Genomic DNA, 26063 nt, shown 5'->3' on the forward strand with positions numbered 1-26063 from the left:
ATTAGAGAAGAACCCGTCCAGAGGACCTATACAGTTTTTTTTCACTACCAGAGATTGTACACATACAGGTGTTGAGCGGACTTGGTCACATGACCAGTGTGTTAAACATAGCCTGAGTGTACTTCACCATTGGAATTAAAGCACTGTCAACCAATGATTATTTTTGGAGAGTTCAGTGGTTCAGCAGTTATTTGCAGAAACACATGCACATACACAGCACTGACAAAAGCATGATTAATTGCCTTTCACCTTTCAGCTGCAGGTGATAATGTCCTTTCAGTTCCACCATAGAGGTAACCCGTATAAAAATAAAATGTAAAAAGGTGATTAAACTTTTACTCTTCGTACACAACAACCAACAACCCTCAGACAAAGAAAAGCTAAATAAAAACCCGCTTGTCAAACTCTGCAGTAACAGTAAGTGCAGGCTGTCACTGGCGAGTCGTCAAGTTCAACGTCTTCCAGCACCTTAAGCTATCGCACAACCCCAGCTTGCAGCGAGAAGAGAAACACACACATCGTTCAGAGCTGCTGCTCAGAACAGCCGAGTCATGGTAAGCAAGACAAACACCAACATGCCATCGGCACAAAAGGAAAAAAAATCAGTGAAGAGACCAGAAGTCCACTGAAATGATGCATAAATACACAGATTTACCAACCGGATTGACTCTTTCTCCAAGTATTTACCCATGGCCAAATGTTGAACCAGAATCAAAAGAAAATCAAACAAATTCATACGGGAGAAAACTTATTTTTCTCATTTGATTTTCTTGAAGAATATGAAATAAGTGTGAGCTGGTAAACTTCAACTCTGCAGACACGTATTATTCTACTGCGTCCACAGAGAGCTGAAAGTACACTTTATGTGCAGTAGCATTATTTTTTTCTTTTACGGTTTTATGCTGAAATAAATCACAATACTGCCTGTCCAAACACTTCTGCTGCAGTCATTTTCAATACKGAGAGGAGAAATATAACCAGAAAGAAAATAAACGTATTGTAGACTCCAGGCGATCCATTCAATTCATAACACAACAGCTAAATCTGGGCTTTCTGCCCAGATGTGCTAATAGAATACACACGAGTCTCAAAAATAAGGTGGTAATTTGATCCAACTCTGACAGAGGCACATAACGTCTCAACAGCTCAACACACAAACAAGAAAAAAAATAAACATGTGAACCCATTTCCACCACAACAGGCAGTAAAACATGCAAAAAGAAACAAGTTCAAGCACGTTTTTTAGCATCAAAATACGAAAAAAAAAATTCAGAATAAAATATTTAAGAGTTTCTTATTTTAATCTAGCACATAAATCACCAGAAGAAATTTTTCCCACTCAGTTTTCTCAATAAATCAAGTTCTTAGAAACTTTTTTAAAAGTAGCTGGCAGAACAAAAATAAGCACAAAGTTGGACTTTATGCTTCCACCTTCTATAACACTTGTCAAACTTAAGGGCTGTGGGCCAAATGTGGCCCGTGGGTGTCTTCCATCCGGCCTGTCAATGATGTCTCACTTAATTCAGCATAAAAACATATTTTAAATAAACAGTAAACTTTAAATGCAGAATTAAATGCAGCAAAATAAAGAAATTTAAAAGGTGAAAGATAATATTTGTCTGGCCCCTAAGCTGATGAGTCACTGTGACCCTGTGGGGACAGGAATTAAAGTGGACCTATTATGGGGGTCTTAGCACAAGTTAGGATCCATCTGTGGGCTATACAAAACATGTTCATTTGATTTAATTCACAAAAAGAATCTCAAGTAATGAAATTTCACCATTTCAGTTTGTCCTCTTCTTCAGCTCTCTCCAGAACGTGCTGTATGCAGAAGCTGCTATGGAAAACCACCTCCCCTATCCCCCTATCCGTTTGTTTACTTTAGCTCYGCCCCCCRACATGGTAGWAGTTTCCAAAGTGAAATCATTTTCACAAACTACAGCTTTCTTTGGCAATATTGTTAGAACTGTCATCAAAGATAAAAATAAAATTAATCCAGGCATCTCTGTTCTCTGTGGCTGCTGTAAAAACAGCACAACTATCGCCTTTTGAGGAAGTGGGCGGAGCTTCACCTCGGTTTGCCTCGTGACTCGTGAGGAGCAGGACTCTGGTTTAGGTTGCTAGGTGACTGTTATTGTGACATCAGAATAACGTGCTTTGAGAAATACCATGTTTCAAGATACCTAAAAATACWTGTAATTACAGCTAAAAAATGGCTGKGTGCATTTTCTTTTGGTGTTTGAACTGCTTCTCTAAGCAGTAGAGACCCAAAAATAAGTTTAAAAMCATGAAAAAGGTGCRATTTGCAYAATAGGCCCAAAAGTAGTTGGCAGCTGGGGAACTTCGCTATGCAAAAATCCACATTTAGCTGCATTTTCACTGGTTACTTTTGCTACAGCCCAGCAGTACTGGGAAGTGGGAATTTCCCACTTACAAGTCGTAAATTTAAACTGGAACACCTCTCCAGTGAGAATTCCCTGACTGAAAGTTGAGTTCAGAATTTCAGACCGCAGCTGCTCACCACAACTCAGTAAGTCTCTTACTTTTACTTTGATTTATATTTGTGTAGTTTTTATTTCACATTTACTCCATTGCAAATGTAGARCTTTTTGTGTCCTGGTCTTCGAGGGCCACTGTAATTGCTCATGTGACTCTCAGTGACTTTAACACTCCTGTCCTACAACATAGTTTAACAATCTGTGTGCATTTTGCTTTGTTCATTGATAAATCAAAATTTTAAATGGTGCTTTGCCAGCATGATCCATCTTCATTAGCATTCATTACCATTCTTTAGACTTTACTTCGTTTTAAAAGGTCATTATGGAAAACCAATGCGGCCTCCTTCATTATGAAATCTGCTGATGGGATACTTAGAAYGGCACCTGAGACCTGAAATGCTATCTGCCTTTGGTTCCAGAGAGAACGCCGCTCTGTTTCTCTGTGTCATTATTCCCTGGCCTCAGTGTCGGCGTTTTTATCTACACTCGGGTATCTTTCCGGGCTATTTGGGGAGATGGAGGCGCTTCAACGGGGCGCTGATATCAGCGACTTGCTTTGTCCTCGCGCATACGGCTGAAAAAGAAAAATTTGAGCCCAAATCCAGAAGAGATTCCTGTTCGAAGATAAATGTTTTATTTCCCTCTTGCTAACATTTTGATTACGTTTTGAAATGGTAAAACCTTAGGGGGCATTAGGTTCTTTATTGAATGCTTGCTGACAAAGGCTACTTTAAAACTGCAAGACTTAATACTCAATTCCTATTCACCGTTGATGTCACGAGTTTTATTATTACAAATACTACAAACTGTGTCAAATACAAATGTGAAAGGGTTAGATGTACAAAACAAAGAGCATTTTGTTGAATTTCTGGATGTTTGAACAGATCCTTAAGGCTCTTATATTAGCTGTATAATTGGAACCATGTTCACCTTTGATCCTGTTCAATCATTTCTTTAGAAATGTTTCAAAACACAGGGTGGTTATATCATTACTTGCTTTGAATTCAACTTGAAGCGTTTCTTTAAATCCTTTTTTCAGGTTCAACACCTCATTTTTCTTCCACTGTAAGTCCTTCATGCTTTTCTGAGTTCCCTGCTAACAATGTGTGTGTACCAGACAGCACAATCAAGGACAGGGCATTACAAAAAAAAAGTCCTACAGGGGGATAAAAGCTGTCCTAATTTAAATATAAACATATTGTTGGATTTTCAGTCAATCAGATCTAGGAGAAAAAAGTCAAAAATCAGGTTAATGCGTCTTTTTCCTCTGTCATTCAAAATTCACAGAAATACATCACCTTCACGTGTACTTACTGCTAAAAATAGTATAGCTTCAAAAGCGGCACTGAACCAGACCTGTTCACATCTGTTAGGAGAGCAGGTGGTCCTCTGTTAACCAGGTGACATTCAGAGCCAAGAACTGTGCAAATATGACCAATTTTCCCCCCAAGTTGCAGAAACAAAACGAGCAGCAGGGCAGAAGCTTTTCTCCAGGAATAAAACCTGTCATGACAACAAGGTTTGCGGGATGCTAAATTGTCTCAGAAATTGTGATAAATGMTAATATTGTTTGGAGACCATTTTAAACTAATATAATGATAAATCCCACCCCTGGTTATAAAGTGTATGAAATGTAAAAAAATTGACAAATTTCTAAACTAGATTAAATAAATGAAAAATATACTTCCTGGGCATGACTCTTCTGAGGTCATTCCTGTTACGAATCTTTTTCAGTGGATAGATGATTTAGCATAACCACCGGAATTCACGTTTGTCTAGTCATTTCTGTGATTCCCCAACAAACCACTGAAATGCTGCCCAGTCTGTTATTAGAAACGACATACAGCTGAATAAACTGTACATAAACACTTGAAAGGAACTTGACCGCAGCAGCTCAGAGATGTAATCGGATCACACAACCATGAGCCCTTCTGTCTGTTCGACGTTACAGTGAGAAGAGAAACTTTGAGTAAAAAGGCCAGATGACTGGAGCTCTTACATTATTCAGAAACAAACAGCTACTGATCCAGTTAAAAAAACAAACAACCAAAGCCAGCTTTTCCCGTCTTAGAGAAAGGCAAGAAAAATGTAAGTGGAAAAACAAYTGTTTATTTTAAATTGATTTCTTTTGCTGTTAGTTTAGAGAGAGGCAGGGCAAAAAAAAAAGAGAAAAAAAAGGGAAGATCTCGATGTAACTGATTAATGAACACATTAAAACCGGAGACAGGAATGAACTTAATCCTTCTTCTTGCAGCCTCATGACTCAGCCTGATTCAATGAGGGGTCAGGACTCATTTTCACACAGARCGAAAACAATAATGATCTGGAAAGTGTCGGTCTCCCATATTTACTGTTTCAGAGATCGGCCGAGTCTTTACATCGGAAAGAAGAAGACGAAGACAACATAAATATAAAAGGCCTTTCAGATGGTTATCAAATAGGGCAGTGAACGCATCACCATTAAAATGTATAGCACATTTAAAAACAGGAGATTTTTACTCCAAAGTCTTCTGTTTGAAATGAAGTCTTGAATACGGTTCGGTCTATGCCGTTAATATAATCAGCTGTAAAACACGAGGACATAGTTTAGGTTTAAGGCTTTTATTTACAGCCCAGAAGTGATTGGAATGTTACTGGTGGTGTTCGATGCAAAGCTGATTAAACATTTAATATTAAGGGGGGTATTWTGYATTTTCCAGGCTCATATTTCARTTTTATTTCACTACCAAGTAACTGTTACCTTCAGTTAAAATAAAAAWAATATGCTCCAGATCAAAAATAAATTAGACTTTGCATCATAACCTATCTAAACTGATTATTGCCTTGAAATTGGCCTCTGTCTCTTTAAGAACMTCCTACYGTTTTATAAAAAAGAAGCAATTCTAGCTATTAATGAGACATTTCTAGTTAGAAGCCACTTGCTTTTGGTTCAAAGTCTCCAGAGCTTTGGAGTATGATGCAAAGGGACAGAAGCACATAATATTTTATTTTGTAAAGTATGTTGTGTTGATGGAGCCAAAATAAAAACCACAGCATTTCTGCAAAATCTATACGACCTGTACGTTGTGTGAAATGCACTCTTGTCCTTGTTGAAAATAAACTACACAACATGTCTTTGGTGTTCGTCAGTAAGGCAATAGAAGCTACAGCGTCAAACCATATTTTACRGTTTGGTGGAAATGTGAAGCCTAAGGACAAAGATTCAGATCAAATTCCCTAAAACTGCAAGACAAGTAACTGGCCTTGGTGAGGGACTGCGTTGTTCTCACTGTTATTGTTAATATTGACATTTTCTCCTTGTAATGCATTTAAAAGAACGATTTCTTCAAATCACTGAACCGTTGGATGGACCAGGCGTTTGGATGAAGTGTGAACATTAATCCTGAAACAGTAAGTCTTTGATAAGAGCTACTGTGTGCTGGAGCAAACTCACATCAAGGCCACCTTGTCACTAATAATGTGGCTGAAGTAGCCCTGAGATTTGATAGAGAGGAGAAGAGATTACAAGGCTGGGTTTACTGCTGCACGCCTGCKTTATTTGTCTCAAGCTTCAGAGGTAAAGCACCTAGCCTCACTAACTACAGGGGAGAAACTAAAGGTAGAAGATGAATCACTTTAAAGCCGTTTTTCTGCATGAGTCTGATTCATATTCAAGCCAAGTGCATTTGGTGGGTAGCTAAGCCAAGAACTGAGTCTGATTCAGGCAGCGGGGTGATCTGCATCAAAAAAGCATTTTTTCATTTAATGGGAGCCTGAGAGACAAGATAACAGGCGATAGGAGGGTGCACCCCACAAGGGAGCCCCCAGGAGAGCAAAAACCTGTGGGTGTATAGCCAGAAACTCTGTCATGTTGCTCCTTCTTACAAGTTTGTACAAACTGTTTTCTCCTAACACATTGTCCACTGATTWTTTCACACTCATTATGTAAATGTAGTCATGGGAATTTGATGGGACCCAATTTTACTACTATAAAACCAAACATTAAAAGTTAAAGTTCAGTGCAGATTCCTTTTACAGGAGAAAGGTTATTGTATCTTATCATAGATGAGCCTAAATATTACCTTCATTCACAATAGCTGATTAGATGGCTGCATAGATGGCTCGTTATAGTCAGGTCTTTTTCCTCCCAGTCGCTGAGTATAACTTCAGAACAAAATGTCAGCAATGAGATCATGTGCATTTACAGTAAACTGCTTTGAATAAGTCAAAAATTCAGCTTCTGCTGCCTATCCTTAGTCAGATTGCAGAGGCAACAGGTCCAGGAGAGAAACCCATCCCTCTCTMCAGTGACACTTAYCAGCTCAACCTGGAGGACCCCGAGGCRTTCCCAGGCTAGAAAGGATATATAACCCCTCCAGGGAGTCCTGGGTTTTCCCTGGGGTCTCCTACCAGTGGAATGTCCCAGGATCTTGTTCTTTCAGTCATGATCCAYGCCTCATGACCATAAGTGAGGGTTAGAACGTAGCCAGATCAGTAAATCAAGAGCTTTGCTTTTCGACTTAGCTCTCATTTCWTCACAACTGACTGAAGCAAYGCCCTCATTACTGAGAATAAGGCGATACATCAATCYGTCGTCTCCTGCTCCAKCCTACCAACACTTGTGAACAAGACACTCAGATACTTTAACTCCTCCACTTGTTGCAAAGACTCACTGCCCCCCAACCCAGAGGGGGTATTTCAACTTTTCCGATTGAGTATCATGGCCTCAAACTTAGAAGAACTGACTCATCCCAGCCGCTTTACAGCCCCAGTGCACACTAAAAGTCTTGGTGCAAAGACACCAACACAACCACATCATCCGCATAAAGCAGAGACCTTCAAAAATCCTCACTTTCCAACTCAACATGTAGATCAGTTCATTCTTGGAACCCAACATGATCAAGCTGGCTAAATTTAAAAATGCTTAATTGATTAATTTTCATAAATATAAATATTTATGAAATAAAGAAAAAACGTAAAACAGATTTGAAACGCACTGGCGCAGAGTCAATTAAAGAAAGAAAAAAGAAAGTTTCTTGTAAGTCTGGCTCAGAAAGCATCACTGATTATGTGACAAGGCTGCAACATGACAGCCTGCAGCCCTTCTCAGCACCAGATGTGCACCCATACCCCATCTGTGGCTATTTATAGGTAAGGATGTGCCCAGAAGTAAGTGTAATGGACCATAAATATGCACTACCACACCTCGGCGAGGAAAAAAAACAACAACGTGTGATTAAAAATCATCGAATAAAACATTTCCTGGAACAATAAAGCAGGCAGGAGACATGTTTGTACATTACTGGGACATCAGCAGAGCTGCATTTTCAAGCATTGTTTAATATAATTAATCATATAAATAAAATATGTTAATAAAATTATGACAACTCAATGAGAGTTAAGAGTGGTTAAAACCTCTTATGAAAAATGGGTAATGTTAACAGTTTATTTACTTTCAGCTACAGACTCTCTAATGAAGGGAATAAATGGGTCACACATTTCCTTATTTGTTTGATGATCTAATTTATAGCTGGAAGTCATGCAGCTGCTTGCTGTGTTTAATACTGTTTATATTGTCGAGGCCTATTTGCAACTCTAATTTGGACTTTCTGTGGAACTAAGATGCACATCCCATCAACGCAGACTTCTTTTTCCCCCACTTACTCTGCATCCACTCAGGAAGACTTCCTTTGAACCTTTTAACACTCAAGGGGGTGCGGCCACTAATTTCTCTTACAAAAAGGCCATTTACTGAATGACATGCCATCAAAATGCGAAAAAATAAAGACAATGCCATGGGAATGGTCAAATTACACCCACCAGCATGCAGTACACATGATCATTAGCTCTGTAATTACTGGGAGAGCATCATGTTTGAAATTCATCTGTAGAAGTGGACTGCCAGTAAGCGCTCTTTAAGAACTGGAGGGAAATGTTCCAACATGTGGTGTCTAATGTCTGACGAAAAAAAAGTGATAACCACTTCCTGGAGCCATTAATGGCAAAAAGACATTTTCTTGTCAACAATATGAGCTCATTCAGTGCATGGATAATGCACATCTGATCATTTACTGTTGAGTTTTTTAGGCCACCAATCCAGGCCTCCATTTAATGAGAACACATCATTACTCCATAATAGGTGCTGTTATTTCAGAAGGTTCCTCAATGTCAAACACGCATCAAGAACTCCTAGGGGGCAATTTATTCTGGTGAGCTGCTWTGTTAGTGTTACGATGGACTCGACTGTCATAACAAAACATATATTGCGCCATGTTAAAGAGCTCCGCAGGCCAACTGGGAGTCATCTCTTTTCCATGACCTCATTTTGTTTGGTTTCCTGCAGTCGGCTTGGTGTGGTTCGCTGACCTAATTCCAACAAGGTGYGTGTCCGCTGCTGACAGACTGACTCACACAAATTACAGCGGTAACTTAAGGAGAGGCGTCGTCCACTGGGACCATCGACACTCCTCGTTTTGCCCTCGAGAAAGAGAAAGAGTGGGACTGGGGCCGTTAACGGAGGAGCAAATATAGAAGTTGTCCTTAATGTGCTGCTCCTCGGGGAGGGGAAAATTCCCAACTTTTTCTTGCGTGAAGGTGATAAAAACCTAGASACTGTCCTTTAAAAGACGGTTCTAAAAATACTTGGCTCAACTCAGAGGTACACATCGCGTCCTTAAAAACATGATGAATCTAAACAAGTGCTAAAATGTCACGTCCAAACAACAGCAGATGAACAAAAGTATGAAAGGTTTGTCTTTAGGGGCACAATTTTAAAAATCCAGAAAATCTTAACAAAGGTGAGTTCAAACCTAGACTTGAGTATCAACTTTTAAAGCTTGTGACTRAATGCACGGCGAGTCATGTAATCACACGAGTGATTGAGGCAATAATTCTCTCTCCCATGATTGTTATTCAGTATGTGGAACAGATCGGCCCTCTCCAGAAATACCCAATTACCGATGACCAGGGGAGCTCCTATGTCATGATTAATATTAAATACATCTCAGCTTATTAAACAGCATCTCAGGAGAAAACATGACCAGGCCTGAGMGACGACTTGGTGGTGAACCTTCTGCCTGCTGCTGCGGTGGTGCCTGACATAAGCATGGGAGATAAATTACACCGCTGCAGGGGCAGGTGTTTTAAGGCCAACAGATAGAGACACGAGGAAGTCAGCTTTGCCCCACAGCTGCTTAAAGCTTATGTGGTTCAACTGTGCTGGGGACCAATCAGAAAGGCCYATTTATAGAGGCTCTAGACCACTGCTAAAATACAAACAATTGACTGAAGTAGGTTACCGGTGAACAACTTCATCAGCTGAAGAAATGAAACAGAAAGAAGGGTGTGTGCATGTGGAAAAAAGGTCGGCTGGAGGATGTGGGTAAGTTTATGCAGAAGCAGCTGATGATTAATGATACTAAACTTCATACCAACTTTCCCAAGTGCACTGTCTGGATCTATAAATAGATTCAGATCTTTCATGTCTAATTGGGGTTTTTTTTTCCCCTAATGCACATTGTAGATGAGGACTTAGTTAACTGAAGAGTGTTTTATTTTCTGTTTCCTGTTTGCAAGAGTTGCACAACCATCATAATACTCAAATAAAAAGGAAGTGATGTCTTCCACAACCAGAAGTGAAGTGGAGACAAAGGCAAAAAAATAAGATTAAAAGAAAAATGTTTAACACGCCCGAGAGGTCAGACAAGAAACCAACTTTGGAGAGAGTTCAAAACTAAGAAGCCAATGCAAGAGCAGCTGTAACAGGGACAACATTTCCTAGACCAGAAAAATAAGACATTTAAGACATGAGATATCTTGGTGTCAGAGRTTTCAAGGGTAAACTCCTAATGACATCAGGAAATACTGGATGATCCAGGAGGGACAAAACCACCACTCCTCCACATGATACAGAGACTCTCCCCCAGCCCAGAGGTGGGCATTACAMCCTTTTCTGGTCGAGAACCATGGCCTCAGATTTAGAGGAAYCGACTTTTATCCCTGCTGCCTCACACTCTGCTGCAAACCACTCCAGTGCAAGCTGAAARGTTTTGGCCTTGGCAGAGACAAGAACCAAACCAGACTCTCTCCTCTCCACGACTGCACCTTGAAATCCTGTCCAAAAAAACCTACAAATCAGATAGGAGACAAAGAACACCACTGGTGGAGTCCAACCCGCTCTGCAAAGAATGCAGACACAGCTCTTGCTTTAGTTTTACAGGGACCTGACAGAACTTAATAGCACCCCATACTCTCGCAACACCCACCACAGAGTACCTCAAGGAACATGGTCACAAGCCTCCAGGTTCACAAAACCATTGTAGACCAGAGAGGCAAACTCCACTGACCCCTACCTCCCATGATATAGACATCAAGCAACTTAACATTGGAGAAATAACTTCATCTCAACACTAACGTGACTGCTTAGCTCTCAAAAACATGCATCTGGAAAAGAGAAATGTAGTTTTTTTTTGTGTCCGTCCATCCGTCTGTTTTCTGCCGTTTATCCGGGATCAGGTCGCGGGGGCAGCAGCCTAAGCAGAGAGAGCCAGACTTCTCTCTCCCCAGCCACTTGGGCTAGCTCGTCCGGGGAATCCCAAGGCGTTCCCAGGCCAGCCGGGAAACAAAGTCCCCCCCAGCATGTCCTGGGTCTTCCTCTGGGCCTCCTCCCAGTGGGACATGCCTCACCAGGGAGGCATCCAGGAGGCATCCTAACCAGATGCCCGAGCCACCTCAACTGRCTCCTCTTGACGTGGAGGAGCAGAAGCTCTACTCTGAGTCCCTCCCGGATGACAGAGGTTCTTACCTCTATCTCTAAGGGAGAGCCTAGACACCCTGAGAAGGAAACTCATTTCAGCCACTTGTATCCATGATCTCGTTCTTTCAGTCACTACCCAAAGTTTGTGACCATAGATGAGGGTAGGAACATTGACCGACCGGTAAACCGAGAGCTTTGCCTTCTGGCTTAGCTCTTGCTTCACGACGACAGACCGGTACAACGCCCACATCATTGCAGACGCAGCACCAATCCGCCTGTCAATCTCCCGCTCCATTCTTCCCTCATTTGTGAACAAGACCCCAAGATACTTAAACTCCTCCACTTGGGGCAGGACCTCCTCCCTGACCCGGAGGCGGCACGCTACCGKTTTCCGGCTCAAGACCATGGTCTCAGATTTGGAGGCACTGATMCTCATCMCGGCYGCTTCACACTCGGCTGTGAACCGYTCCAGYGAGAGCTGGAGGTCATGATCTGATGAAGCCAACAGGACCACATCATCCACAAAAAGCAGAGATGTGATCCTAAGGTCACCAAAAAGAATCCCCTCAACACCTTGGCTGCGCCTAGAAATTCTGTCCATAAGTCATGAACAGAATCGATGACAAAGGGCAACATTGGCAGAGTCCAAGTCTCACCGGAAATGAGTCGGACATACTACTGGCAATGCGGACCAAGCTCTGGGACCGGTCGTACAGGGACCTAACAGCCCATATCAATGGGCATGGTACCCCATACTCCCGGAGTACCCYCCACAGGAGTCCCCGAGGGACACGGTTGAACGCCTTCTCCAAGTCCACAAAACACATGTAGACTGGTTGGGCAAACTCCCATGCACCCTCCAGGACCCTGCTGAGGGYGTAGAGCTGGTCCGCTGTTCCAAGACCAGGACGAAAACCACACTCCTCTTACTGAATCCGAGATTTGACTATCTGACAGACCCTCCTCTCCAGAACCACCGAATAGACCTTAACAGGGAGGCTCAGAAGTGTGATCCCCCTATAGTTGAAACACACTCTGCGGTCCCCCTTTTTAAATAGGGGGACCACCACCCCGGTYTGCCAATCCAGGGGAACTGCCCCCGATGTCCAYGCGATATTGTAGAGTCGCGTCAACCAATGCAACCCCACAACATCCAGAGACTTCAGGAACTCMGGGCGAATCTCATCCACCCCCAGCGCCCTGCCACYGAGGAGCTAACTACCTCGGTRACCTCTGCACCTTGTGTATTGACCAAAAATACTTGATACTTTGAGAGTTGTGGTCTATCAGCCAGATAATCACAGGATCCTTATGTTCTCCTTGTTATGTGGGGTTTTTTCCCAGATATTCCAGTTTTCTCCCACAGGAATAATTTAGTTACCAATTAACCTAAGTTTGTCTATGTGGCCTTGTGATGGACTTGTGACCTGTCCGGAGTGTATCCCACCTCTTGCCAAGTAACTGCTGGACATTAGCTCTTTGTAACCCAGAAAGCAAAARGGGGGTAAAGACGATGGATGGACTTGATACTTATAAATGAAACACATCAACAGAAAAGACAAGGTACCACTTTCAAACAAAGACTAACTCCATTCGAGTTTGTGGAAAATCCCCTGCATGCGGCATGAAATGAATCTTTAATGTCGTGTACAGTGAGCTCCTCGTAGAGCCAGGACAAAAAAAGACCTGTATTGGTTACAGCAAAGACAGGTGAAKAGTTTGTTCGATGAAACGGACAACTAAATGCAGTTAAAAGGATAAAGTGTGGTAGATGTTATCTGTCAACAAGCCGTTTAAGGTGTTAAACAAAATGTGCTGCTGAGGTTGCCTATTCTCTGAGTAATCCCCAGCTGTTACCTACTGATCCCTATTTATCAACAGAGTTGCAGGTCAGCAACATGGAGAAAGAGAGCAAACTCATGGCTGTGATACTGTGGAAAGCCTTTCTTCAGTCACGCATACACTAGCAGGCTGATATTTAGGCTATTTAGACAAATATCAAATAGTATTAACAAAGAATTGCAATGACAGATAGCTTCCATAAAGYAAAGCTCTACAGATTTTCCATACAGCTCAAATCATCATCTTCAGCCTATTTATTTTGAATGCCACACAACATTTTCTCTCTGTGTATCAGCAACACAAGCCAGAACTACAAATCTAACTAATGTTAGGGAAAGGTATTGCCTTTAGTTTCCTTATTCCCCTGCCCCAGAAACAATTGTTCACAACTTAAGAATTAAATGAATGRCAAGTGCAGGACATGACGGCATCTCTGCCAGCTAACTCTCTTGGCAATTGCTCTGTTTCTCCTCCACTGTGAACAGAGAGGCTGCATGCTGCTTCAACTTCTCTTCTAATCCATCATTGCTATTTTCAATTTCCACCTTGGTCCTWCAGAGGCCCACACTTTAGGCGGGGGGCAGATTAGACTAGAAAAAGGGTTTGCTCCACTGCAGGTAGGCATTGGTATGAAGCTAGTTTTTGTTTGAGAATGCCTCAATGTCTTAGCTCATATAATCATGCTCATTAGGGACATGCTCCCCAAGAGTCTTTTAATGATATATTTTATTAACTTCTACATGTTATTGCAATATGGTGGCTAAAATTGTATCTTGAGGCTTAAGGGTTATTTAACTGCTGGATCGAGCTCAGCAAACATCCTGCAATTATTTTCAAATGAGTGAGAATTTGATTTAGAATTTTAATGGGATGAAGACAAGGTGAAAATTCATCTAGAAGCTACATATTTATGTCTGACAGGAAGAATGAGAATTTCRTTATGAGGATTTATTACCATTCAGAAGTCCTTACAGAAAACCACAGGAACATCTGTGAAAATCTGGTAAATTACCACAATTTTTACATGAAACATTTTGCACGTTTCTCTAGTAAATTTGGAATGAGGAAGAACTAGTCTTTACATATAAAAATAATTTTTACATCCATCCACCCATCCATCCATTATCTTCTTTTTGTTCAGGCAGCAATTCGAACAGGGAGGCCTTGACCTCTCTTTCCACAGCCTATCTTCCAACCCTTCTGGAAGGATTCCCAGGCCAGCCAAGAGACATACTCTCTGCAGCATGTCCTTGGTCTTCCTYYGGGTCTCCTCCCAGTCAGACATGCCTGGAGCACCTCCTTTGAGAAGTGTTCARTAGGTATCCTTACCAGATKCCTAAACCACCTCAACTGGGTCCTCTTGATGTGGAGGAGCAGCAGCTCTACTCTGGGGTTCTCTTGGATAAGTGAACTTTTCACCCTATTTCTAAGAGTCCAGCTAACCCTATGATCTTGTTCTCACTACTCAAAGTTGGTGGACATAAGTGAGGGTGGGAATGTAGACCGATGGTGAACAGAGTTTTATCTTACATCTCAGCAGCTTTTTCACCACAACAGACTAACAGAGTCTGCACTACTGTAGAAACTACACCAGTCAGTCTGTCTCTCTCACGCTCCATTCTTCCCTTACTCGTGAACAAAACACCAAGATAATTCAACTCTTCCACTTGAGACAGAACCTCACCCCAGCCCAGAGAGAACAGTCYACCTTTTTCCAACTAAGGACCATGGACTCAGATTTGGAGGTGCTGATCCTCATCCCAGSTGCTTCTCACTCGGCTGCCAACAGCTCCAGTGAGAGCTGAAGATCACGGYACAATGACGCCAACAGGACCTCATCATCTGCAAAAGCGGATGGACTCCTGAGGCCATGAAATAATACCGTACTGAGAAATTCTGTCCATAAAAGTTATGAACCAAATCAGTGACAATGGACCGCTGGGGTGTAGACTGCTGGCAGTGCAAACCAAACTCTCGCACCACTTGTGTAAGAAATTAATGGCCCGTAACAATGGACCCACCATTTTACATTAACATGTGACCCATCACATATAACCAGGGATCAGGTCAGATTTGGTCAAAGTAAACAAAACCCATTTACAGACTCGTTTAAATTTGAATGCCTAGATCATGCTAATATCATGAGCAGTTCCAGAGTTATGGATCACATGTGGGAAATCATGTTTACACATGAGAAAACATGTTAAATTCATATTGATTTTTCCCACTTCGAATGGCCAAAGCAGAAGGAAAATCAAATTAGACCATTCCTGTGTCCCCTATAGCCCCGAGATTCAGTCCCMAGATGAAGATATTCTGCTCCTCCTAGTTTCAGTGAGCCCTACAGTTTTAAYGTGGATACACTCTAAACAACTCCAGAATAGTATGTTCTGAAATGCATGTGTGAAGAGTTGTCCAATATTTGCCAAAAAGCAGTAAATGTATAGATGTTCAAAATAAAGTTGGGGAAAAAAGCCTGCTTGTTAAATATCTTAAGGGTTAAAAAACCAAAGCAGAACTCACAGCATTTTATTATGTTGCAGTCTGCATATAAATGAACTGATAAGCAATACAGATTAAACACTCYGAGCTATTAGCTTTAAAGTAGAATACTGGTCAATATTTACATGTAGTGATCAACAGATTTATTCTGTGCTGGGCCACTGTGAGAGAACAGGTGCATCCCCTTCCTCAGTGGGTGCACTGAGTTACTGGTGCAGTGCAGAGACGAGGAATTTATGACAGTATCGCTACCTGAGGTGTTTCCAGGGCAGGTTTTCTCCTGCAGTGATGATACTGTATATTGAATTCTATCAGATGGTAAGGATTTTTGATATTGTGTCTGCACCACATAACACAATGAATTTAAACAACTGCAGCATGATGCGTTAARAAACATCCGCACTTGTCAAATTCACAACAGTACATACTTGTGTGTGTTTGTGTGTGTTATTCCACTAAGCCACTGTTACAGCAAATAGTAAATCAATCTGTATTGTTTAAACTAAATGACTACACATTTTCACATTAGAAATGGGACTGCAGCAAACTGTAGATGGCATTTTGTTTAATTTAATGTTTTGCTGCTCTCTGCTGGCAGCAGAGGTAATCTGCACCAATGGATTTCTAACTAAATTCACTGCAGAGGAAAATAAAAACAGGACTAAAATAAAATCTTAAACAACTTAAGCTAGTTAGTAAATTGAACTAACTTAAGCTAGTATAATTATTAATCAATGGCATATTCTAAGCAATAAATTTACTTGAATCATAGAGGCAACAATGACTGGTTATTCTTTATAGCAGATGTTCGTCACAAAGACAACATAAAGCTCTTTTTTTATTTAGATTTTTTTAAATTTTAAAAACACTCCCACTTTATTGAGTATCTTCATTTTCTGGATCCAGAGGGCCACGCAGCCACCTGGCAGGTTTATGGTATGATCATCTGCATGCTGAGAGGTTATTTTGAGCAACACTGGGGGGTAATGTCATTAATATAAGGCACCACCTCATGAGAAGACACAAGAGGAACATATGCTGTCCAAGAAAAATGGAAAATTACTGTAAAAGTTGTTTTTTTACTGCTCTGAGAATACCTGAGATAGCTGAATTATTATTTTTTTGCAATATAGTGAGTCACATTATCATTTTCTGCTACCTGCAGATAAAAAAGGCAGTTAAATCTGAGACAGCCGTATAGTTTCAATGAGAAAAGTCAGGAGGAGTGAAAGTCTAATACTAAGCTGGCTGACAGAAACACCTGCTGCAGCTCCAGCTGTTGTTGCCAGCTCACATTAACAGAGAAATAGATCCGAACGACAGCTTTGCAGGTGCGCTCGCACAAACTGATATTGGGTTATGAAGAGCCAACCAAAGGCGACCGGTGAGAAAAATAAATAACGGGACTGATTGTGGGATTTAGAATCTGCACCTGCACTGCTGACACCAAACTATTTAAAAACAAAATGAAAATGAACATTTTATATTTGTTATAAAAACAGTTTACTTTTTTTTTCAGGTGTAGTGATATTCATTAGGTTTTATTAAGCTGACCCATTTATCTTAACAGCTAACAAGTTCCACCAGAATGGGTGAGCATCTGTCTGTGACAAAGAGCTCCAGGTTTTATGGTAATAATTGGCACACTGCTGAGATATAAAAAAAAGAGACAAAAATGGAATAAAACGGTGTAATAAACAGAAAGTACAACACAAACTACTAACATTTTATTCCATCGATGTAAGCAATCAGCTTTACCATGAAATAAGAAAAAATAAAACACTATAAAAAACAACATAACTTTGAAGATAACCACTGAAGCATTAACCATGAGGGAAAATGCTATTTAGACATATCAACTTTACCACATTTATGTCAGTGAGTCCAAAAAACTGTCCAATTTAATTTAAAACTTTTTCATTCTCTATAGAAGGAAAGGAATTTTCCCATATAGAAAGTATTTCTATAAGCTCTGTGCTCMGACATCTGTAACAAGGTTCTGCTTGCTGTCTTATAAAGATACAACCAGAGTAAAAATCAATACTGTTTGAGGTTCAAAGTGAAATAAATTCAGTCCTCAGTGMCTAGTCAGTTCAGATCAGATTCTGTTCAAGGAAATATAAATTATTCTATTCCTTAAGTTAAAGCACATGAATGAGTTTTAAATTGTGTTGATAGACATGACGTTTAAGACATTTTTACTGCTATAATTTAAAGCGCAACCATTTTCGTGACTTACATAATAGGCTGTTTAAATAAAGGTTAATAATAAATAAATGTATCGAAAAGTTGGTTGCAGTTTGCCCTGAATATTTTTAAAATTGCATTTTTATCTACAAATTATATATGATTAGCATTAAATATATATTCTCATGTAAAAATGTGTTTGTTTTTTGGTTGGTTTGTAAGAATAACTGAGACTTTTGTACCTTTAGGGTTGGGGGAGGCCCAGGCGATGATGCGCCGCACCAGCCAACAGTTAAGGAGGACTTTCTTGGAGAAGCAGTGGTGTTTACGGAAGTTCTGCGGGTCCTGCCTTCCCTGCACTCTCTTCGTTGGTGTGCACATGCCTGGCTGGTACTACTGTATCTATCAAAAACAGGAGCCGTTTAAATGAACATTAAACACTTCAAATTCAACTGCTAATAAGATTAACTGCMTTATTAACAGCCTCAGAACTCTGGTGACCTTTTTSCAGCTGCTGGTAACATTAATGCAGAAATAAGGATAGTAGCGTGCAGAATGGTCAAAAGTCAAGGCATATGCTAATTCGTGACATTTTTACCCTCAGCTATGCATAAACATAATATTCAGGACATTTTAATGTGCCCTTTTTGAACTGGGAAATGTTCGTCTTATACAACTGAGCTGAAGTTTCAAGATGTATGATTAGTGCTGGTTTTATTGTTTTAATGCAAACCATAAAACACAYGTCACATTACCAGATTTTCTAATTAGACCAGTTAAAACGTTTTGCAATTTTAGACATCCTAAAAACAAATGTTTTAAAAGAGGTATTAACAGTGCTGAATAAAACCAAATGATCCTCAAGGCTAAAATTTTAGGATCACAACTTTCAAACACATTCATTCAACTGCTCAGACTGCAGAGCTGCTCTGATTACAAATATTTACCATTCAATGTAAAGAAACTAAAGGAAAAAAATTAACATTCATCACCGGTTTCCTTCTGGCATAGGCTTACCTCGAGGTAAAACACGACGCGCGCTCGCTCTGCCTCCTCAGTCAGCAAGTGATCCTCAGGTTTCACACAATCATTTTCCCTTTCCTGAGCTGATCAACAGAGTGTAACAGGGGATGGTAGGAGGAGGTGGAGGAGGAGGGAGAGCGAGGTGGGGGTGGGTGTTGCTCTGTGAAGCAGAGCCTGCATGAATGGGAGAGAGAGAGAGAGAGACACTTGCTGAGTCGCTGTGGCTTCAAGTTAAAAGACGAGTTATTGAAGTGTCCGAGGTGTCGGTGGCTCTTTGATCAGCCTTCGTAAGCCGCCCGAAAAACTCACAAAACTCTTAAAAACCCTTAATATAATAATCACCTTCAACTACGAATTTAGGCAGATTACCTACATGTGCAAAAACTTTAAAGTAAAGACAAATGATGGTTTTGTTTTCCAGTTTTTTGAAGAGGAACTTTCTCAAAAGTCCCAAACATTTCCATTGCAGTCATTTAATAAAAAAAGGAGTGTGGTACTCTTTGAACACTGAAAGACTGAAAAACGTGTAACATTTTGTTCTAACATGAGTCCATTTAACCTCTTTCACATCTAAAAAAATCAATCAGTTAGTGTTTACAGGTTCACAAAATCAGTTCGTGGGAACTATATTTAAAAGTTCTGCAGCAAATATTTTGATGTAATGGTTCAGAAAATGTGATWGAAAATAGAGAAAACTGATCTGACTGAAAAAACAACTCAAACACAATATAAAGACACACAGCACCAGGAGAAACTAAATTCAAGGTTTCTGCACTCCTAGAGRCTCCAAATACACAACAAAATGTATTCAATGACAAAAAAGTGGATTTATAGCAGGATRTGTCCTGTTTAACGTGGTGTTTTTCACTTACATCAGACCAAAGCTGTGAAAATATGCTACAAATATCTGAAAGTTGAGATGATTTGATCTGTTCTCACAGTAAGCCCTACAATTGTGTTCATAAACTCTGATTTTCAAAATTAACCATGATCAAGAAATAAAACCCGTGGCTCTGACTCGGTACATCACAACACGCTTAAAGCAAAATGCTTCTAAATATTTAACTTTGATGGAGTTTGTGGAGTATGAAGGTGATAATGCATGTTTACTCAGGTTWTTAATAAATTAGCAACATTAGTATTGACTGCACTTTCATTATTTCCATTTCAATGTACAATACAGGTTCAAAGTGTCTTGACATTATACGTATATGATCTTGTACCTGGCCAGTGGCTAAATGAGCCTAAGCTTATTTAAATACACCCAACATTAAATCCTGCACCTRCATAAATGGTTGCACCTAAGCAGACATGTCTCCATCTAATCGCCTCCCCTAAGATGATGAAGACTTCATCATCTTWGGGGCTGGACGAAGAACTGGGAGTAAAGCCATGTTTTCTCAGCAGGCTGCGGCACACTCATAACTGAACGGAGCCAACAGATTAGTCGCTCCATTGTGGCACGCGGGCTAATGAATGGATGCATGGATATATCTTGTTTGGTGGTGTAAGAAATTAGATAAGGCTCACCCCAATCCGGAGGGGAAAGGCCTGACAACTGTCACCAATACTGAATTATTTACGGCAAAGCAGCATTTGATAGTCACGGCCACTGTTCACYGATATTTAAGACCACCTTCAGAGACCTGGTGGGGGCCTCGACACTCAAGTCAAACTCAAMGTCAAAATATGGAGCAGATGAAAACAATGCAAAGCATGAGAGTTCATCAATCACCCTGCTGCTGATCAAAATCMAACAGTCTTCAGTTTTTCAATCATGACTGATTGACAAATGCTTCAAAACTTTGTCTATCAAATTATAAAGAGTTTCATACAAGCAATGAGCGAAAAAATAGAAAATTAAAGCCAAAATAGTCACATAATCTGATTTTTTATGTTAAAAAGTCCCAACTTAACTACGAAAAGGTAAAAGAAAAGGTTACATGTTGAAGTTAGGAGCCAGGTAATAAAATCAAACAATTGTAAAGATTTGTATTCATCAAATTTATTGATACATTTTGAAGAAACATAGCCTTTAAAGCTGCAGGCCATGACAAGCTGCTTTTGTCATGTTTTATCGTCACAGCCATTCGAGCATGCCACACATATCACACCCACTAAAATGAAGCACAGATCAATGTCAGTGGGGAAGAGGTGGAGGAGCGGTCACAAGTCATTATCTCAGTAAGCTGGGCAGCTAAAGCCAAATAAAATTACTGAAATCCAATCCACACATTAGCTGCTGCAGCCTTTTAGGTGCAGTGTGGATCGTAGAAAAAACATGCGTGAGCTGAAGGATCCTTTTTAAATGCAAAGATTCCATCTCCACTGTAACACAAACCGGTTATAGATGTATTTTAAAATCAATTCAGACAGCAGGTGGGGAAAGGACGTGTTACAATTTACGATCGGACTTTCAAGCGGCATGCTGGAGAACTGAAAATACGAAATATCTTCTGGTTTGCAAGAAACCTGCAGTGGGAAGACGTTTTCATGTGTTTTAAAGCTGAATTATGCTCTGCAGTAATAAATGGTTACACTGCTTTGCCGCAAAAATTCTACCAAGAACYGAGAAAAAGCTCTAAACATCTCATAAATGTGGAGTAAAAACAGAAAAGAATGAAATTTAAATGAGATCACATCAGTTTGTGAAACCATTTATGTTAGATTTCTCCAAACAAAAACATTCAGAKGCTACAAAATTTCAGTTAAGTTGAAAAAAACTTATTAACAAAATGTTCAAGAATGAATTATTTGTTTTTGTTTTAGTGTTTCTTCCACTAAATACTATAGAAACACCACTGTGACTGCTGCAGACATCTTTCTCATTAAGAKTGCGAGACTTTTTGAGCCAAAAGTTTTGTTGGTTATTTTATARACCCAAACAGTATTAATGACCCTGCAGTACATGATGGAAGACGCACATTTAGGACAATAGAGTTTATCCGAACCAAGCTCTGCATTTCCATAAAACCTTGAAAGGATAACACAGAGGATCATTAAAGAAAACATTATCCGTAGCTAAGTGGTTTCTGCCCAACAGCGTTATCCTGAGGTGAAATAAAAGTCCTCACCTCTATTATCTTCTTAAATCTTCTCCAAATAAAACGGACTGAACAGAGTTTACCATCTGATTTTACTGCTCCCAGCTAATGTGAATGGTCAGGGTTAGAGTGAAAATAAAACAGTAAAATATAAATTTTGCCTATATCCAAATTGTAACAGAACTAATACTTTTGTGTTTAAGCCAGTAATTCATGACATCCTTAAATGACCYAGATTTTCATGAYATGCTGTTCAYCTGCAGAYAGRATGATTAAAGTCAGAACAAGATTTGCTAACAACAGTCATTCTTTGATATCACTTGTGTTTATCTTTGTGTTTTCTGTTGACCTTGTATCAAATCGTTGACATAATGGTGTTTGTTAATATATATATGAGGCCTCTCGAGTGAGTGACACAGTGGACGGTGGACACAGTTGGGTGAGACAGTGGACAGGGTGGAGTGACAGAGAAGCAGAGGCACAGAGACAGGGAAGGTTGTTCTCTGTGTTTCCTGTTGTTGCAATAAAACTCAGCTGATCATCTCACGGAGTACTTTCATTCTTGGACCATGTATTTCTGTCTTTGTTAGATAAATGTTGCCATAACACAAATAATTATTAGTGGTGTCCTGAAAGCGATACCAGTATCGGACCCGATGCTAGCCTTTTCACAAGTACCGTACTTGCTCAAAATGCCCCAATTCCCAGAACAGATACCATTCATTCATTCATTCATTCATTCATTCATTCATTCATTCATTCATTCATTCACATGGACATTCCTGTTTTAAATATGCCCTCTATTAGACCAGTGGTTCCCAAAGTTGGGGTCGGGACCCACAGTGGGATCCTGAAAATATTTTCTGAATTAATTACACAAAGAAAAATTACAACTATGTACTTTTCTGCCATTGTTGTTACAGAATAATAAAATTAGTGTACTTAAAATAGACAAAAATAGCATAATAAATGATATGCTCTTATTTATTTGACATGAAAACAATATTTATCAACTGAGAACAGCAGAGGGCACAGGTCTCTGCTGTTGGTTTTTTGTGGGTCAAAATTTGAAGTTTGGGAACCACTGCTTTATGACATCGATGYGTCTCCCATGCGCAGAAGATGAAGTGACATCTGAGCCCTGTTTACAGAAAAAACAGGATGCTACATGTTAGCATGTTGCTTCTGAAGTTGTTGTTTAACAAAGTGAAATGCTTTAGTACAACTAACTGAAGTGCTGATCCAGTGAATTTATCATCAACACAGTCTGACACAAACTTTATGATCATAAGTTTCTGTTGATCCTCAGTCGTCCAGGACACGGAAAATTAAAGACGAAACAACTGAACTACTGTTCTGTAGCTGAAGATGTGAGGAGTTACAAGATTTAAAAAGCATGTCTTGAGGTTAGTATCATCATCATAATTATTTGGATCAATCTGCATATCCCCAAACCAAAGATGTAAGTCGGATGAAATGCAACATGACCACAGAAAAACATTAGATATGCATCTGATTTAGTACCAGATTCTAAGTAATTTTTTTTACTTACACTGTATAATGTTTAAGTTCCAACTCAGTAAGTACTCTGTATCGGCAAGTACCCAAACTGAAGTGAATGTACTCTGAGAAAAACTGGTACTGGGATGCCCCAATAATTATAACACAATCTACAAGTTGCAGATTTTATTACTGTCTACAAAATATCAAAATAAGATGTCAAGAGAACTGAAATAAAAATTTAACTCATTAAAATAAGTCTCTGTCTTAAATTTTTAAAAACAAGTTCTGACAACCATCGGGTAAATCTATATACATAACATTACATAACATGTAGTTTGTTTTTGTTTTCTACTGTTATTTTAAAACATAATTTATAAAAATATATTGAAATGTTATTTAAAAGACAACTGATTTGTTTTAACATCTTTGTACTAGATGTAATGTGTTAATAGTTAAGGGAAATACTTCATGCCTATTTTAGTCCTGTACAATAAAAAGTGTGAGCAGGAAAGTAGGAACAGAAGTAGAAACATCACAGTCAGGATGTGTAAACTTAAAGTGTTGCCTCATCTTTTCCCCAGACCTAAACTTTAAAAACACACAGAGAAAAACTGGCTCCAGCCACTGCAGAACTGAGTTACAACCCTGCACTGTTGGGAGCCATAAAGCAGAGCACTCATTATTCTCTACTGCAATCGGTTGAAATAAACTGCTTCTCTCTGTGGGTCATTTCTTCCCAGGTTCAACATGAAGTTGATGAGAACGGTGTTCCTGGGTCAGCTGGCAGTCAGAAGACACACAGAGGGCTGTGCATCGAGAGCTGGCTGTCAGTGTCTCACATCGACTGGGTCTTTGTCCCCCAAAGTGTTGATTAGCTGAACACAGGGGGGGACGGCCCTGAGGAATAAAGAAACTGCAATGCAGTAGTTCTTAGGAGAAGTKGCTAAAACTTAGTAAACAGAGCAGTCAGAACTTTGTTTTGAATGGCTTCTTTTGATTTAATCATTTTGTACCACCAGTTGGTTGACGTGGTTTTACAAAASCAGTTTTTGAGGAATGCACGATACATTGAGTATTGTCTTTGCAATGTATGTTTCTGCAATCCTCACACTGCAGGTCCTGTGATACAGGAGGTAAATTAAATCAACATGTAAATTACAAGTCATTGCACTAAACAGTTGTGTGTTACGGCTTTTATTTTGACGAGTTGCTTCTGGCGGCTTCTGGGACAATAATGGCCAGGTTTTTCAGAGAACTGTTGGTGAATTCTCAAATCCAGAGAACTGTAGGAGATGATGTGAAATATGGTTAGCATGAATGCTAATGTTATGAATGCTAATATTAAAATGTGACGGAAACAGAAACAAAGCTCGACACAGAGACAACACATTAGGTGGTAAAACCCCAAATCCATTTAAAACGGATAATCTTATAAATGTCTTAAATCATTATCTTAAAATTGAAACTGTTCATTATTTTATAACATAATTTATAAAAAAATATATACTGAAATGTTATTTACGACAATTGATTTCCTTTAACAGTTTGTTAGAAAGTTGATTTTCGGTGGGAATGAAAAAAATCTAACTAAAATTTGATGTGATTGTAGCTGAGAGTCCTTCGCAGCACATACTGAGAAAGACACCATGTGAATGAGATCCCACATTACCTTATTCTTAGGATCGGATCAAAAAAAGCTTTCATGTCTGGGGTGGGTTTTTCTGACACAGAAAACAGATTTACCTGAATAAAACGTGGAGTCCAAGGCTAATAAGACTTATGAACAACTTCTTAGCATGCATTAATTTTAGTCATACTAGTAAAAGTGTGTTACTGTTGCTGTTACAAATAAGCAGTCCTTGTGTGTGTGGTAATTTACAGAAATCTTGGACTAATCTAAATGAATGGCATGTACAGTACATCGGTTCAGTGCAATTGTTTAGCTTTTCCTCATTTTGTTTTTATGGTCGTTTTCAATATTAAAACCTATTATGTCAAACAAATCGTACTGTTAAAGACATTTGAGTGGAGTGAAATGACCCCCTCACTTACACACACGCACACAAACCTTTTCCCTGTACACAGTGAGTGTGTCGTTTTCTCCATAAAACTGTTGGAATGCTCCCATAAATTATTCAGCTGCAGCGCCTGCCATCTGAAGATAACAGCGGGTCTTTATCGGTCAGTGTGTACACACTCGGTGCCGGTGACTATTCAAGCGCCCGGAGGGATCCGGGGGCCACTTTCTGTGTAAGGATGCGTGTCACTGTGATGGTTGAGCACACAAAAGAGTAGAGCTTATCGCCCGCTTTAGGTTGTAAGGTGACTTTCACTTTCTCAGGAGACGCTCTTAATTTTCAGGTCATTAAACGAGGGCCAAATTACTCCTCAGCGCTCAACTAATGCAGGCTTATCGGGATACTTACCTGACATCTATAATTGTTCCAAGAACAAGGCCACTCACTCTGAAAAATAAAACAACTGGCAGGCACGAAAAAGGGCAAACCGGCCAGCTAATGTCCACTGCTTTCCATGATGTTGTTTTAAACTAAAATCATAAATGTTAACAAACGAACTGTCTGTTTATGTTTTAATAACCCTCTGCTACTACCACAACAAAATGTAGCAGTATCTGTATGATTAAAATATAGAAAATTGTGCTTTCTAAAGTCACTTGTCTTCAAAAGCTCTTGAACTGGGTTGAATCAGGTAACCAGTTGTATTTACACA

The 26063-nt window shown here is 39.8% G+C and overlaps 1 protein-coding gene across 2 annotated transcripts in view; it reads right to left on the reverse strand.

Moving 5' to 3' along the window:
• Positions 1-26063, reverse strand: part of kcnip4a (potassium voltage-gated channel interacting protein 4a) — a 154754-nt gene that overhangs the window by 120000 nt on the left and 8691 nt on the right. Inside the window, exons 2-3 of one of the 2 annotated variants that reach the window (XM_014004359.1) lie at positions 18781-18960; positions 18006-18165 (exon numbers count right to left, since the gene is read on the reverse strand). The exons of the other annotated variant lie outside the window; for it this stretch is intronic. Of the exons in view, the coding sequence (XP_013859813.1) occupies positions 18006-18144 (139 nt within the window). The 5' untranslated portion in view covers positions 18145-18165; positions 18781-18960. The remainder of the gene's footprint in view (positions 1-18005; positions 18166-18780; positions 18961-26063) is intronic. 2 annotated transcript variants of the gene reach the window in all.

Source organism: Austrofundulus limnaeus, unplaced genomic scaffold, assembly GCF_001266775.1.
Source record: "Austrofundulus limnaeus strain Quisiro unplaced genomic scaffold, Austrofundulus_limnaeus-1.0 Scaffold23, whole genome shotgun sequence".
In the NCBI taxonomy this organism is placed as follows: Eukaryota; Metazoa; Chordata; class Actinopteri; order Cyprinodontiformes; family Rivulidae; genus Austrofundulus; species Austrofundulus limnaeus.